We start from the raw sequence: 17,542 nt of genomic DNA, 5'->3' as shown, positions 1-17,542 counted from the left end.
ACCAACCACAAAACAAAGGAAAAGTATAAGACAACAGACATTCCAAACTGTGATAAGAAGCCTCAACAAGCATTTGGAGACGCACCCCCACCCCTCCACACACACACACATATACACAGATGGGCACACAGCAGCTGGAATCAGAAATTTAAAACTAAGAAATTTACAAAGAAAAAAAACAACCAACAACAACCACAAGACAGGAGGGAAATTCAGTAAGTCAAAGACATTGAATAAATCTTCATTTAAATTACAAATTGTGAAATTATAAATTACAAATTGTAAAAAAGAGAATAGATTTAAATAAAAATTTTAAAAGAGAATTGAAGAAAGTCTGGAAAACATGTAAGGAAACATTGGATAGAGAAAATAAAAGGATCAGAAAAAGTAGTTAAAAGAAGATAGAAGGTTTTCAAGGTTTTCAATATATGAATAACATTTATATAGAAGGCAGAGGAACTGGAATTGTTAAAACAACTTGTAAAAGAATAATAAAGTAAGAGAATATGTCCACCCAACTTCAAAACTTACCATATGACTACAGCAAGCATAACTGTGTGGTATTATTGGTAGAGAAACAGATGCACAGATTAATAGAACAAAATAGAGAACCCAGAAATAGACCCACACAAATATGCCCAACTGATTTTTGACACAGTGCAAAAGCAATTCAATAAAGGAAAAGTAGACTTAACAAATGATGCTGGAGTAACTGGACATCTATAGGCAAAAATAAAATGAACCTCAAAGTAAGTCTCATACCTTACATACAAATTAAATGTAAAAAGTAAAATTGTAAAACTTTTAGAAAATAACATGAAAGAAAAGCTTCATGATCTGGGGCTAGATAAAGAGTTCTTCAACTCAATACCTAACGTATAATCATCAAAGAAAACTGATCAATTAGACTTGATCAAAATTAAAAACTTTTGCTCTGCAAATGACCCTATTAAGGAGATAAAAAGATAAGATACAGACAGGGAGAAAATATTTGCAAACCACATATAAAACAAAGGACTAGTTTCTAGAATCTATAAAGAACTCCCAAACCCCAATAATAATAATTTTAAAAATGAGCAAAAGACATGAAGAGACATTTCACTGAATATATATAAATAACAAATAATCACATGAAAAGATGGTCAGCATCATTATCTATTAGGGAGATGCAAATTAAAATCACAATAAAATATTACTGCATACCTAGTAGCTAAAATAAAAAATGGTGACACCAAATGCTGATCAAGATGCAGGAAAACTGGATCACTCATACATTGCTGGTGGGAATGCAAAATGATACAGCCTCTCTAAAAACCAGTTTGGCAGATTTTAAAAAAACTAAATGTGCTACTACCATATGCAATCCTGGACATTTTTTTTCAAAATAAGGGAAAATTATATTTATACAAAAACCTATATGTGAGTGTCTATAGCAACATTGTTTCCCACCTCCTGGTTCTCTTTAATTGTTCCCTTCCTTTTTGAAAATTTATTTTTAATTTTGGTAATATTATACATAATATAAACTTTCAAACTTACCCATTTTAAATGTACAATTCAGTGGCAGTGAGTACAGTGACATCTCTGTGCAACCATTATCAACATCCATCTCCAGAACTCTTTATCTTGCAAAATGGAAACTCTATACCCATCTATCTATACTAATAATAGAGGAATATGCAAATTGTCTGGGATGCCATCACAGTAACAGTAACAACTGAACAGCAGGCTGCATGGGTGACAAGGCTGGTGGGGGGGCAGTTCGGGGTAACCAGGCAGCGGGGGAGGGGGCAGTTAGGGGCAACTAGGCTGGCAGGGGGGCAGTTAGGGGCGATCAGGCAGGCAGGCAGGTGAGCAGTTAGGAGCCAGTGATCCCAGATTGTGAGAGAGCTGTCCGACTGCCGGTTTAGGGCCGATCCCTGGGATCGGCCCTAAACCGGCAGTCAGACATCCCCCAAGGGTCCCAGGTTGGAGAGGGTGCAGGCTGGGCTGAGGGGACCCCCCCACCCCCGTGCATGAATTTCATGCACTGGGCCTCTCTAGTATATATATATGGCTAATATGCAAAGTTTCCCCTCAGGAGTTCAACCGGGAGACCAGGAGTTCAATTGCTCGCTGTGATGTGCACTGACCACCTCAGGGTGGTGTGGAACAAAGGAAGGCCCCAGCCGGCAGCCAGCAGCCAGCAGCCAGGGAAGGAAGGCCCTGATCAGCCCTGATCGCTGACCAGGCCTAGGGACCCTACCAATGCACGAATTTCATGCACTGGGTTTCTAGTTCAATAATAATTCCCATAACTCTCCAAACCCTGAAAATCACCATTCTTTCTGTCTTTCTGACAGAGGAAAAACTATGAGCCCCACAAATCCCCAACATGGCCTAGAGTTGAGGGTTCCCAGAACTTGGCCATCTCAGAGATCTTTCTGAAACTCTTATCTAACCATGTTGCTCTCTGTTCCTTAAAAAAAAAAATTTGCCTTTCTGTCTACTCATCAGATAACGGCAATACCACCTATATAAAGAAGAAACTATGGGAGATACAAGGCAAAACAGATAAACACCCAAATAATAGGAAGCTAAGACACCAATCTCAGTATAGGACATGTAAGACAAAAATAATAATAAAAAGAAAAACTACAGACTTAAAAGACAAAACCAATCCATTAAATGTTATGGCTATATATCAAACTTTACACACTGATAGTAAAGAATGAATCTCTCTTAGTATACATAACTAATCATCAAATTGATTAAAATGTATTAGGCCACAAGAAAACCTCAGTAAATTTCATTAAATAGAAAAATTATAAACACCACTTTCTGATCACAATGATTTTTAAAATTTTTTAAAATTTTAAAAACCCTTCTACCTGGGAAAAATAAGCTGTTAAATCACTTTGGGAGAGATAGGCAAATACAAACAAAGAATTTCTGAGGAAGAGTTAATAAAAATACTACATATCCGGGCTTACGGGATACACAGCTTAGACACCTAAATCAATATAAATGAAAGAGTAAAAATAAATTCAGTTCTCAATTCAAAAGCTAGAAAAATAACAAAAGAAGCCAAAAGAAAGCACAATAAAAAAAAAAATGGTCAAAAGACAAACTGACTATCCACAAAAAACATTGAAATAGCCCTTAAACAAATGAAAAGATGTTTAACTTTTCAATAAGATAAATGCAAATTAAAACAACACTAAGACCCACTTCTCAATGGTCAGATTAGAAAAAATTCAAAAGCTTGACAACACCTTGCTTGTGGGGAACTGTCCTCCCACATGTCACTGGTGGAAGCAAACTATTACATCCTCTGTGGAGTGGAATTTGGCAACACCTCACACAAACTACAGTGTCCTACTTCTAACTCTAAGGAATTACAATTAGAACAAGCAACACACACTGAAATACTGAGGTTTAGGTAAAGAGGCATCATATATGGAATCCACTCTAAAATGGTTCAGAAAAAAATAAATAATGAGGGAAGGTGGAGGAGGAGAGAGAGAGAGAAAATGACAAATCAAATATGGCAAAATATTAAGCATGGGTGAACCTAGGTTTAGTATACAGGAATACTTTACTCTTCTTGCAACCTTTCTTTACATATGAAATCACTTCAAAATAAGTGTTTTAAAATTTAAAAATCCTATATAGTAAAGTTATGTCTTATATTTATAGAATGATTAGAGACAAAGCCATTAATAAAAAAAACAATTTTTCTGAAGAAATGGAAAGTTTATAACTAAATTATTTAAATATCTTTTGTTTTTATTACTGATTGTTAATATTTTGTGCATAAAAATGCAATTTAAAGTTACTGACTAGGGCTTCTAATAAAAACAGCATTAGACCTGATCTACTGTCATCCAATATGACTTATAAAAAAAATCACTGTCCTTGGGCCTTGATTTTTCTCACCTGCAGAATAGAAACTGACTACATTATAGAATTTCTGTGAAGATCAATTAAATAATACGCACCACAGCATTCTCAAAAATGCAAACATGTCACAGATATGTATGTTGCATGTACAGGTCCTTGATTAATGACTTTTACGTGTGTAAACGGGCATGATTATCAAATCACGATCCTGTAAAAATGGTATTTCCCCTAGACTGTATTTTCCAGAGACTGTGTTTTCAGACCCATCTTACAGGCATGTAAGAGATAAAACATATATGTTAAAAAATAAGATATCAATATCCCAACTGCAAAAAGAAATCAGTCCACTAGACAATTACCTAAACACGAGGTCTTTCTTCCAAATACTCTGGTTTTCAAAGCTGAAATGCACTTTGGTACCAACAATTGTTACCAGCTAAACTTTGATTGAAAGCCCAAAGATCTGTTTTAAAGGGTAGAGAAATGATGAGAATCGTGATTAACTAGAATATATGCAAGACCAGCAGATGGTTCTCCTAGTGCTTGTCGGTATCTATACTATCTTCAAGTAAACAAAATCATGTTTTACAAGCTGTAGAATATATGTTCTTCCTTTGAAATGTAACAACACTTTCTCCTGTATTTAAGACTATGAAATGGAATAATTTAATTTCCTATTTTAATTAGGTACATCAATCAAGTAAAGAAAGTTTACTAAAAATTAGTTTTTGATTAATTTTGCTAAAACCTCTGTTTTTTTTCTTTCTTAGAAAATTTGTTGTAATTCAGAGTATTATGCACTTTAATTTACCCATATTTCTTATTTAAAATTTACTTTTCAAAGCAGACATTCATTTTGGCAAATTAAAAAAAAAATGAGTCAGTTAAGGATGCCCTGGTTCTCATAACATGAAACCAAATACCACCCTCCAAAGCTGACAGGCAAAGAGCTTGGATGACTGCTAGAAATGGATGTCAGCTGACATCCATCTCCCCCAGCTGAATCATTCCTTCTAGAAACTAGTATCTCATCCAGTAAAAGGTCTGAGCCATCATTTGGGGCTTTGTAAGCATCCAATGGGAACTATTTACAATCATTACTTCTACAATTCATTATAATATTTGAGACTCTACTATTTGCAAGGCAAAGTGCCAGATGATATGAATAATACAGCTCCACCTTCCAGGTGTTCACATTAGGAAGAGTATAAATAACTTTAAAAATAAAGTTATGTTCACAAAACATAGCTTTAATACAAGTTAGAAAATGACAAGGACCCAAATAAAGAGAAAAAATATATAGTTTAGGAGTTCACAAAAGGGAGCCGTTACTCTCTCTTTTAACACTGTGATTGCTTAGGAAGAGAAAATGAACTGACTGATTAAAAGGCAATTTACTATCTGATTTGCATATGGTAATACCCATAACAACAACAATAATAACTACTTGCTATGTGTTAGTCACTACGCTGAGATCCCATAGACATTACCTTATTAAATGCTAACAACACCTTAAAGGTATTACTAATCTCTTTACAGATGAAACAAATGAAGCTCAAAAAAATTGCCCAAGATCCTACAATTATGAAGTTTAGGAGGAGAAATACAACTCCAGAGTCCTTACTCTTTCCAGTACCTCCGGCTCATGTAGGCTTAGGTACTTAGATAACCATGATGGCAGTGTCCTACCCTCTAAGCAGTAATGGAACCCAAGTATGTTTTCTGAAAGGGGGCTGTCTCCAACCTCTACACCCAGTAAACCATCTGCTCACACCCTTGGGTGATGTCCTCTCACCACGGGAGCACTATTTACCACAGTTTCACCCACAGACATTCACCACAATTACACCCAAAGATATTACTCTTTTGATAAGAGTCATGAGATTCATTCCTGCCTCACCAGCATGTCCCGGACAGGTGTTCGGCATTCATCTGGATGTGGCAGCAACCACCCAACTCAGGAAAAATGCCAGATGTTCCAACAATAGATGTTACAGTTATCTATTTTTACTCTGGCAGCTCATTGAGGTTTTTATCATTTTTAGCTGTAAAATAAAGAGAGAGACCCTCTTATGGTAAAGTCCTGTTTTCCATGAAAAACTTTCCCTCTCTCAAGCATGAGCAGCTTTCCTCTTGATTTGTGTCTGAACCATGAGAAAAAACATCACAGATGCAGACTGCATTGTACTAAGAACATATGCATGCTTTTAAATCACTTTTATCTTACTTTTTACTAATGTAACCCTGAAACATAAAATATGTTCTTTTCTTTTTTTTTTCATTCACTGTTATGGGAAGAACAGATGGTAGAAGGGTTAGATTAAAGTAATACAGCATGTCCATTAAAATAACCCCCACTGCTGGGCTGCTCCCTCAAACAGGAGTTGTGTTTACTATAAAGAATGGCTTTGGCTTCCACACACTGGAAATTACTGGGGGCTTTCTCAAGGATAAACATCAGGGTAAGAGAGAAGCTAATGTCACAATCAAATGCATTTTAAAATGACAATTATGCAAGATATTTTGCTAATCTGAGAGACTGACTGAAAACATGTGCCTGTGATAATGTAACTGAACAGCAGTGAAATAATAGAGTGTTTCTAACCGGAGTAAACTGTAACATCTAGAAATCAGAGCTAAGTGAAACTGCAAAGAGGATATCAAATAGACATTATTTTCTACATTCCTGCTCTCCTCAAAGTGGTAGGTAGAAAGTTTTTGCTGCCATTTCATGTCTAATTCGTTGTCTTATTAATCAACAGCAAGAATAATTCTATGCAGAATATACATTAAGAATGGCTACGTATAACATGATTTCTACACAAGTCTCACAAATATGTATCTTTGAGGGGAAAAAACTCATGAAATTTTAATTAAATTCAGTTTAATGGCATAGAACTCCGAAAGAGGTAATCTTTAAAAAAGTCTTCCTCAAGAAAAATTAGAGAATGCATTTGAAAGAAAAAAAAAACAATCTTGAGTAACATTCCAGAGTTGAGGATGGTTTCACTAGAGGAATTGAGCAATAAATATTTCCATTTATACTATAAGTAATTAGAAAGCAAATACTCAAATTCCATTATTAGAAACTTTAATTATGTTGGTCATGTCTTTCTTCATTTTAGGAAATCGTGTCAATTGTCAGCTCCTCAAAATCAATTGTTAGGAACGTGTTCACAAGACTTTTCACTCATTTTGCATGTGCTCCACTTACAGTTCAACCTATTATTTATTGCGACATTGTTTTTAACTTTAATCCACAGTTTAGTTATTTTTAGCTCAAAGAATATTCTGGTGAGAAATCTTTTATACCTGTAAAATCTCTGACATATTTTATGAAGTAGAAACATGGGAAGTTTTTTAACATGCTTTAAATGTGGTTTGAAATGTCATAAGCCTTCTCTTAATCCACCCCCCACAGTTACAAAAATGTTCCTGGGATTTGGTTCACTCATTTTTCTCACAGAAAAGTAACCATAGTCGACATCTCATTAGCTGTCAGGGTGATGTACAGCTGGAAGGGAACCAGCACTCCGGACCAGAGGCCGGGTTTCCTTCATTGTAATTCTATAAGGAGTCTCCTATAGAGGTCCATATGGAGAGAGCTGTTCCCAAACCATGAAATCCACAATCCACATCCTTTTGTAAATTCAAAGGTACAGTACTAAAGGCTTGCTGGAATTTTCATTGCACTGAAGATTTTACACAGGTAGTAAATATAGAATAAATATTTAAGTAAGCTTTTTAATGTCCTGGCGTACACAGCTATAAATGATCAAGAATATCCCAACTTGCAAAGGTAATACAGAAATAGCTCTAGCCCATTGGGTAAATCCTGGGTTTCCAGGATGAGTAGCTAGTTTTTATGATAATCTTCTATTAGGGGCTTTCAGCATAAGCCAGGTCTGTTTCCATCCTTTCACCAATACTCTCTCTCTCTCTGGTTTTTCACATATAAGTGGCAGATTAGATGAGCTTGAATTAGATGGATACAGGTGGTGCCACCTGCTCACACCTTACTGCAGCATTGTTTGGTCATCCACTGTTTTATTCTGGGTCTGGACAAAGGACGGGCTGCCCAAGCTGCTCTTGGCAGTGTCCTAGAACGGAGCCAACAGCTTGGCAGGCGTACTGCTGGCCTTCTGCACACTGAAAGAGGTCTATCAGATTTGTAATTCTGTGAAAAGAAATTGAAGCTCAAAGGCCCTCTACTGAGTTAATCAATTTCAAACTGTTGTATGTAAATAGAAGGATGGACCTACCTATATTCTTCTAAACCAAGCTCAGTAAAATAATGAGGAAAACTATTAAAACTGTTATAACTACCTATTAAACAATATACATCAGAACTCTGACCTTCACACACAGCAATTCAATGCACTATAATATGCTAAGGGGGTTTCCTTAAAATCTGTGAAAGACAGAAGAGTTAAAGAAATCTAGCTTTCCTAAAGATATACAAATCCAATATTCTTAACTCTAGAAGGTTTCATTATTAGAGGCTCAAAACCCACCGAGAACTTTCAAATAAGGCACTGCTCTCTTTAATTTCACTATTTATTTTTAACTAAATTTGATTTTATAGATTTTTCTATAATAAATTTACATCTTGGAAATGGTGGGTTCAGCAGAATCACACATTCCAGCTATCACCTCCATTAAGCCAGAAGCAGAGGCTTTCCATTTGATTCAGCCCAGCTGTTTTACCCGCTGCCCAATTTCTTTTTTGATAGTATATCTCCCACAGATCCAAATCATCCTAGGTTATAAAACAGAGACGTGTTTAACATGAATTATGCCTCACAGCCAGGGATCTGTGGGGACAAGAGGTGATGCTGCAGCAGTGGTGTAGGGGTGCATAGGATTTAAGCTCAAAAGGAAAAGTGTCTCCATGGAGAGGACACAGCAGACTCCACTTAGAGGGCAGAGCTGATGTAGGGGTAGCTGAAGGAATAGGCAGTACAACCTCGGTCAGATTGTAGAGACTGGACCTCATTGTAGCTTTTTAAATAAGGATGGATGAGTTGGGTACATGGCAAAACTGATATTTCAAAAAAGATTACCCTGGCAGGAAGGATCAGAGACAGAAAGAACAACAAGGAGAATGATAAAGCAGTCTAAACGTGATGGAGTGTTCTGGAGAATCTGGAACCAGATAGAGACAGTGGGGATGGGGCAGAAGAGGAACCAAGGGCCAAGAAACATGAAGGAGCATGGCCTCATAATTGTTATGTCCAGAAGATCAAAAACCAAACCATAAAACAATCAAATCTATCCCTTATACAGCATACTAAGACTAATGGTATAGGACCAAGATGTGTGGAGCTATTGGAAGAAGAATGAGACACTGATCTAGAAAGCATCTACTAATCATGGGAACTGAGCCCTGGAGGCAGGGATGTGCCCATAAACAAGGACATGTTCCTGAGATGGAAGACAGAGCCAAACAGCATTTCCTGCACAGACACTCGCATTATTTTGTAATTAAAACACAAACAGAGAAAGCAAATATCAACTGTCATATCTTTCCATTGTTTCACTGGAGATGACAAAAGGAACATGATCAGAAAACCCACTTCAGGATGGATATGGATGGTTCTTTGCCTCTGCATGTTCATAGTTTCATTCTTGAAAGAGTCTGTAGCTTCCACCGCATCTAATTCCTCCTAAGCACCTAGGTGTTTGATTTGCACTGAAGGATTTGGCATTTGTAAAATCATCTCTAGATTGCTTGCAAGCATATCTTCTAGGTTATAAATTCCTTAGTAGCAGGGTATTTTCCCTCCTATTGTTTTTATACCTCTACAAACAATTAACAAAGTATTCTCATTCTTTTAAATATATTTGTTTATTAAATCATTCCATTAACATTTAGTAAGTAAATATGTGGAAGACACCATACTAGGTGCTGGGACAGGTGAGGGGTGGAAATCAAATAGACATGGTTACTACTTTCAAAGAAATTATGGGCCAACAGAGGAGATATGGCATATCCAAAAGGTGGTAGAATATACACTATTCTAAATAGAGGTCAAAAGTAGAGATATAACTGTTATATATCATGAAAGAAATTGCACTCAATCTGGGCCTTAAAAAATAGGCAGAATTTTGAAAAATGCATGAGCTCAAGCATGGAGGTAGGTAATAAGGACAATGCATTCAGCAAATAATGTGCAGAGGGGTCTGTCTGGATCACAGGGTTCAGGTAATTTAGGATTCAATTATAAGTGACCTTAAGTGACAGCTAGGGTGGTGGAAGGTCTGTAAGCACTGACATGATCAGTGGTCTTTTAAGGTCAATCTGGGAAGCAGGGCAGACTAGAGAGGAAAATTTCCCAAACTGGGGAAAAAATTAAGATGTATTACAATACTCCATTGAGGGAGCTCTTAGGACACCAGTGATAGGAAATGAAAAGTAAATGAGTGAAGAGAGAGAAAACCACACCTGGGAGATTGAACATGAGTCTGGTCCTTGAGGGGGGCATCCAAGGGGTACAGGGATTTAGTAGCTGTCATCCCATAGCCCCACTGCAAACAAGAATAAATTTGACCCACTGGTAACTCCCCATGGCATGCAGGTCTCTAGACCTAGATGTCATTCACTGTCAGCCCCCAACTCCCACCTCCAGACCACTGCTGAAAGAACAGGCCTACCCATAACACACACCACCTCAACTACCACCACTGCCTCCACCACATGCCTTTATTACATACATACCACCCTGTTTATATTCTCCGTTTACATTTTACTGAATCTGTAAGCCCTCGGGGGCAAGCACTGTATCCCCAGAGGCAAGGACTATATCCCCAGAATATCTCATCACTCCCCTGTTTCTTTCTGCACCTATCCTATCACCTTTGTGGGCTCATCCATTGATTCATTCCTACACTCATTCAGTAACTACTAAGGACTTTCAGGTGCCCAGGGCAATCAGGTGCCTGGTTATCAAGAGCAACAGCTCCTGTCCTAATGAACCTTAAGAGTCCCCATTATCTTTCTCCAAAATTTTCTTCCTTTTATCTTCTCACTTGGGCTAAATTTCATTCCACCTCCCTCATTGAAGCTGCTGTTTCTATTTTTTCTTCTCATTGATCTTTTCCTAGTCAATAATGTCCTGCTGCCTTGCTTATAAATCTAATGTGACTAAATATAGCCATCTGTTTATTTAAATTTTTGTGAGATTTGTTGTCATTGCATTCTCACTCTTGGGAATGCATTGTATGTACATATATCACTATATGTTGTGATACTGTCATAAAAATCAATGAATGAGTTAAGATATCTGCCCACTTGAGTAAACTAACAAAAAAGCATATGGTCCTATTTCTAATCCACATACCTAGTTTATCTACCATAAATATGGACCTTTCTTTAATCAATATCTTATACTATCATGCCCCAAAGCAAGATCAGAGACAAAGAAATTTCTGATAGTGGCTTAGGGAGACTGTACCAGAACTCACCACTTTTGCCTCTACCCACTGTTGTTCCCTTCCATCTCATCACCCATTCTATCCATCATACTTCCTACAGTGTCACGTTTCTCTGCAGACACCCTTAATAAGATTGCTCCTTTATCCTGCACATCCCCTCAGCAAGTTCATGTGTCCTTTGTAGCAGACTTCACTAGCCTACTTCAAATAAGGCACCTGGGTTCCTCCTGAAACCCGTGTGCTCAGTGAGGATAGAGAAGCAGGGTTTGTGACGGGTACATTTGGGCTAAGAAAGCTGATAAATGGGGAAGTGTGTCATTAGGGAGTGATCCCATAAAGTGATCATGGAGAAAACCTGTTAGTAATCAGGGAAGGATGGGCAACAGCCAACAGCCCTGGATGCCTGTCTGCCCATCCACATAATATTCAACTAAATGCAAGAGTTAGTAAAAACCAAAGCACAAATCTGTAACACAGAGGTCAAAATGTTTTAATTTATGTAGATAATCTAGAAAGACTATAAAGGTTCACTCTAATAATCTGGAAAAAAGGAGACTGATCTCAAGTTCATACATGTCATAAAATATAAATAAGTCTATATTTTTGAGAATAGTGTATATTCTGTACAGTGTAAAAATTATACTATACAGTATAAAAATTTCTGAAAAGATAACCTCATTTTTTTGCAGTATGTATTAAAATCTTTTTGTTGTTAATGGTTAAGGATTGCATATTCTCATGCTGCATACAAAACATGAAATGAAGGGATGTCTATCCTGGTAGTGGTAAAAGTACTATGTATAAGGGAAAACTTCACTTGAGAAATCTTGGTCCTTCTTTTCTCTGTAATTTAAAAAGGCAGCATTGCAGTCCCTGGTGTATTTTTGAGACCAGCTGAACCTTTGCAGAAAGAGTTTTTACCTTTACCAAAAGGAAGCCAGGTTGCTAGCAACGAAAACTAAAAGGGTTCTGTGGGATTATTGAAAGCAACAGATGTGGAGTAAAACTTGCAAGTGTTACAGTGCACCTCTAGGAAGTGATTAAATACTTTCAGATTTCAGAAGCATAACCTGCCGCATGCATGCCCTGTTGTTATGGTATTATATAGTGGATTGGTTATTAGTGACTAGGGAAAAACCTAAAGGAGGGCAGGATGATTCAGTAAAGCAGGAGGGTACATACTGGCTGTAATTATTTTCATGAATATAAACCCAATAACAATGAAATACAACTGTCATAAAGATAAGATGGCTGCTATATAGCAGCATAGTAGCTATCTTCAGAGTATTTAGAAATTAACTATAATATTTCTTACAACAATTTTCTTGAAACCATTCAAAACAATTCTTTTTTGACCTATCTTGTCCCAAGTAATACATAGAGGGTAAAGGTGATTGAGTCATTCATTAAGTGACTCTAATATAATCAAGTCTAAAATCATTCCCAAGGGCATTGCATACCAGAAGGGGACCTGAAAGTTCATCACTGCTGCAGACTGGTGGTGGCAGTGAATTACAATTTGTGCATGTCTTGCATGTTCCAATAAGTGTGCTTAAATAATTCCAAAAAGCAGTGTTGTTGTTTGCCACTCTTCAAATCTTTGTGAGAAATGTCTAGATATGTTTATAATGAACATAATAGAACAAAGAACCTAATAAATAATATAGATAGAATTATTGAAACGCCATTTTTATAACTAATAAAAGGCAAAGCCTGTTACCCTATGAGGTCAGTTTTGCTCTGGAAACTGCCTCTTTAAAATGCTGATGAAAATTGCATGCCACAAATATGTAAACATGAAAATAACAACAAAAAAAGATTTTTCTATTTTTTTGAGAAAAGAGGAAGTATTTAAAATTAAACATAAGTAAAAGCTTAATTATTCAGTAACTAAAAATGCATTTATTATGTGTCTATTAATAATATATAAGTGGAAATTCAGTACAAGTGTATCATAAGCTACAGAAAGTAAGCTTTATCTTTTACTAAGTCTAGTTGATATACCGTATTATATTAGCTTTAGGTACATACCATAATGATTCAACATTTCTATTCCTTATGATATGATCATGACAATGTTGGTCTAATAAACATATGTCACCATACAAAGTTGTTGTAATAATATTGACTATTTTTCCTATGCTGTATATTATATCCCCATGACTTTTTTTATATAACTGGAAGTTTGTACCTCTTATTCCCCTTCACCTTTTCCCCAATTCTCCCACTATCTTCCTCTGTAGCACTATCAGTTTGTTCTCTGCATATATGCATCTGTTTTTGTTTTTATTTTGTTTTTTTAGACTCCACAAGTATGTGAATTCATACAGTACTTGTCTTTCTCTATCTGACTTACTTCTGACTTAGTACCCTCTAAGTTTATCCGTTTTGTTGCAAATGACAAGATTTTCTTCTTTTTATGGCTGAGTAATATTTCACTGCATATAGATACCACATCTTTATCCATTCATCTATCAATGGACACCTAGGTTACTTTCATATCTTGCTATTGTGAATAATGCTGCAATGAACATAGTGGGTGCATGTATCTTTCAAAAAGGCAACCACTGAATGGGAGGAGATATTTGCAAATGATACATCGATAAGGAGTTAATATCCAAATATACATAAAGAATTTATATAACTCAACATCAAAATAAAAAAAATCCAATTGGGCAGAGGACCTGAACAGACATTTTCTTCAAAAAAGGCATACAGATGGCCAACAGACATATAAAAAAATATTCAACATCACTAATCATCTGGGAAATGCAAATAAAAACTACAATGAGATATCACTTCACACCTGCTAGAATGGCTGTTATCAAAAAGACAACAAACAACAAGTGTTAGTAGGGATGTGGAGAAAAGGTAACCATCTTGCACTGTAGGTGAGATTGTATATCGGTGCAGCCACTATGGAAAATAGTATGAAGTTTCCTAAGTATATTTTTAAATAGAACTACCATGCAACCCAGAAATTCCACTTCTGGGTGGATATTTATCTGGAGAAAAAGTAAGCTTTAAAATGTAATTTCAAAATAAATCTATAATGATCAAAATATATCTATAACAAGAAGAGGTACAAGCAGCCAAAGACCGAAATTTGCCCATTCTTCCTATACAACACCTTTTACTTCAGTAAAGAACTTGAGTTCAGACCTTCATGCACTTATACCAGGCTATCAATATGAGTCTCCTAAGAAGTTTGCTTTGCTTCAACCACATGAATGCTCTCATTTTCTATTCAAAACCTTTGCTGGTTCTCCATAAAGCAAACTCTAAACTCCTTGACCAAGTAGACAGTTAGTACCATTTAATGCTTCTAAACATATCACCCCTAGTCCACATTCACAGGAGCCTACCCTCCCACACTTCTCCTCCAAGCCCAGTCACACGAACAATGCATTCCTGAATTTCTTCATGATCTTGGTCATCCTGAAGTGTCCTCTCCTTTCCCTTATGCCCACATACCTGAATTCTACCCTCAAAACCAGATCACCTACAACAACTTCCCCAACCATCCAGGCTAAAGTCCCTGTAGCTGACAATACTTGTAAAGCCCTTTGTATACGCCATCTCCTATATACTGTGTATTCAAATGTATACCTTATTCCAACTGTACCACAAAATTTAAGAACACTTCATACACCACTTCTTTATATTATAGTACCTTTTACCCAACCTCTGCCCTCCTTAACCACAACGGCCAGCATAGCATCTTTCTGATGCAGGTGCTCAGCTAGCATCTACTGACTCAAATATGTATTACATGAAAATTAAAAACTAAGAAGGATAAATATGAACCAAATAAGACTTTTGAGAAGCTGAATATCTTTTTCTTTAAAATTCTTGAGGATTTGGAATTCAAGATGATGGTATAGTAATAAGTTTGCCCAAGATGCCATGCTTTTCCAATGTGTCCCCAGAGAATCCTCTGCTTACCCCATGACAATTCACTACAAATGCACGTTATCTTGTCTATCAGCCACCCATGATTATCTAAAGTAAACACAATTAAAGAACAACCTTTACCAGATGCATAAAAGTTAAATAAACTTAATTCATGACTGTGCAATTTCAAGTGAGACATACTGCTAAAATTCTAAGGGCTGCATTTATATAGGTATTAACCACAAAAATGAACACACAAACATCAAGAGACATCTTAGGTGGACATATGTGTGTGCATGTGCATGATTTTTATACCTCATAGAACATTTCTAGAATAAAGCACAATTTCAGAGAGGGGAAAATGAGGGAATAAAAGGGGATATTTTACTTTCCACTACCCTGTATTACTTTTTTAAAAAACTATGGAATATGTATAATTTTCAAATTAACTCATACCCCCACACACAAGAAGCAGCTTAATGGCAGTTAAAACCTTTTTTTAATTAGTAGTTACTTTTAAAGTAAACAAATAAAAATTTTAGGTATTAAGAGCTGAGCATGAAAGAAAACATAACTTAGACAATGAGGTTTTGGAAGTAATGGGGATATTTTGTTCTGTATAATAGACAAACTCCTTAACTTAGCACTTCCTAATTTAAATTATTTCATCTATGTGCCAACACTCCTATGTATTTAAGGATAGAATTACCAAAAGATATAACCCACTCTTTCAAATAGTAAAAGAGAAAGTAAACTTTTCCCAAGGTACAAGATACTAATAAGAAAAGCTTCTCAGATATTTGATAAAATTCTTCCTCCACAGTGACTTTAAATCAAACGCACTTTATAAGTACAGAGCTCAGTCCTCGTAACAGAAGGTGTCTGCTGAAAAATGTCTAGGCATCACACATCTACTTTCCTCCCTTTTATCAGAGCAAAGACATCTGGTCTTTTGTGGGAGATTTTAAACCATGTCTCCTGAAGCCATGATCTTCTCATCTTCATATACTAAGCCACTACAATAATCTATCAAATAGCAGCTTCTTAGGGACCATTAGGTCAGTAAATGACATTTCCTCCAACACTATTTACTTGTAAAAATCAACAGAATAATATGCTCTGATAAGTAAGGAAATATTCATTTCTGTACATAATAGATTGACATTTTTTACATTAAAAATATTTTAAAAACATAAATGATTAAGGCCTCTTTGATGAAATAACTCCAAACCCAGTTTGGTTTTATATTCGCCAAGGGATCACCTCCTAAGTCATTCTAGTACATTGCAGGAAGTTCAATGTGACACCCTAAAAGACAGGATAGAAGTGAGGTGGTCATAGGATATTGGGAGTGAGGAAGCCTCAGTTCTGTCCTACTCTCTTCAGGCCAGGCGAGAGTATGCACACCTCGACACAGTCTAGTTTCTATATCTCAGTGACTGATCAGAAAAAGAAGGTTTTCCTTCCAAGAATCAGGACTCCTCTTTGTACCTTAAAGTGTTTCTGAATGCCTCCTCTGGGTCTCATCAGCTCACCACCTTGCAGAGATGAGAAGAGTTGCTTTTCCTACCACTCCTGCCATCTGGAAGACCCTCCCTGTTTCATTCCTCTCCATAAATAGTCCATCTGTGCTCAAATCTCATGATGAAATGCATCCTTGATCCTTTGCCTCCACTTCTTAATTTCCTTTGACTTCTGTTCCTGTCAATTCTTCTACACCAAGTTCTTGCTTTCCATATTTTGCTATGCTGGCTACACCTTTCTGCTTAATCATTGTGGGGGTAGAGGGGGGGCGGTGTTGGATTAATCTCCTTGAAATAACAAAGTTATAGTTCTGACTGCAAACTGAGACTCTCACAACCTTTATATAAAAGCAGTAAACCACAAGATCTTTTTAAATTTTTACCAGTTGGTTTTTTAAAGAAAAAAAGAGAGAAATAAAATAGTTTTAGAAAGCTTTCCAGATTTATAGAGGTTTTAAATTTATTAAAACCAGGTAATTCATTCCAAACAGTTTTTATACTTCTTCCACGATGAGACCAAACCAAGTCACACAAAAAACGGAATTTGCAAAACGGCAACTCACATACCTGAGGGTATGGGGAAGTCCTGGACTTTGACTTTGAACTGGAGAGTCTGGACTTGGCCCCCTTCCTGTTGTCAGGCATGGTAGGAGTGGAGCTGCTGGCGTAGGAGAAGGTTGGTTTGGAGGCTGAGATCTGATCCAGGGAGAGTTGCAGCCCTTTGTACTCTGTGTCCCTGCAGGGTGGGAGGACATAGCCCTTAATCAGCCACCACAGGCAATGGAATTCATACATTCTCTCACCAGGAA

General features: G+C 36.6%; 1 protein-coding gene across 4 annotated transcripts in view; it reads right to left on the bottom strand.

Annotated features, from left to right (window-relative positions):
- SIM1 (SIM bHLH transcription factor 1) overlaps positions 1 to 17,542 on the bottom strand; it is a 74,208-nt gene that overhangs the window by 15,948 nt on the left and 40,718 nt on the right. For all 4 annotated transcript variants that reach the window (XM_070418021.1, XM_070418023.1, XM_070418022.1 and 1 more), the window contains one exon: positions 17,301 to 17,469. In XM_070418021.1, the coding sequence (XP_070274122.1) occupies positions 17,301 to 17,469 (169 nt within the window). The remainder of the gene's footprint in view (positions 1 to 17,300; positions 17,470 to 17,542) is intronic.

Source organism: Myotis yumanensis, unplaced genomic scaffold, assembly GCF_028538775.1.
Source record: "Myotis yumanensis isolate MYYU_CA2020_CCGP unplaced genomic scaffold, mMyoYum1.0.hap1 SCAF_6, whole genome shotgun sequence".
Taxonomy (NCBI): Eukaryota; Metazoa; Chordata; class Mammalia; order Chiroptera; family Vespertilionidae; genus Myotis; species Myotis yumanensis.
The sequence above is the reverse complement of the archived record's forward strand: the minus strand, read 5'-3'. Positions and strand labels throughout refer to the sequence as shown.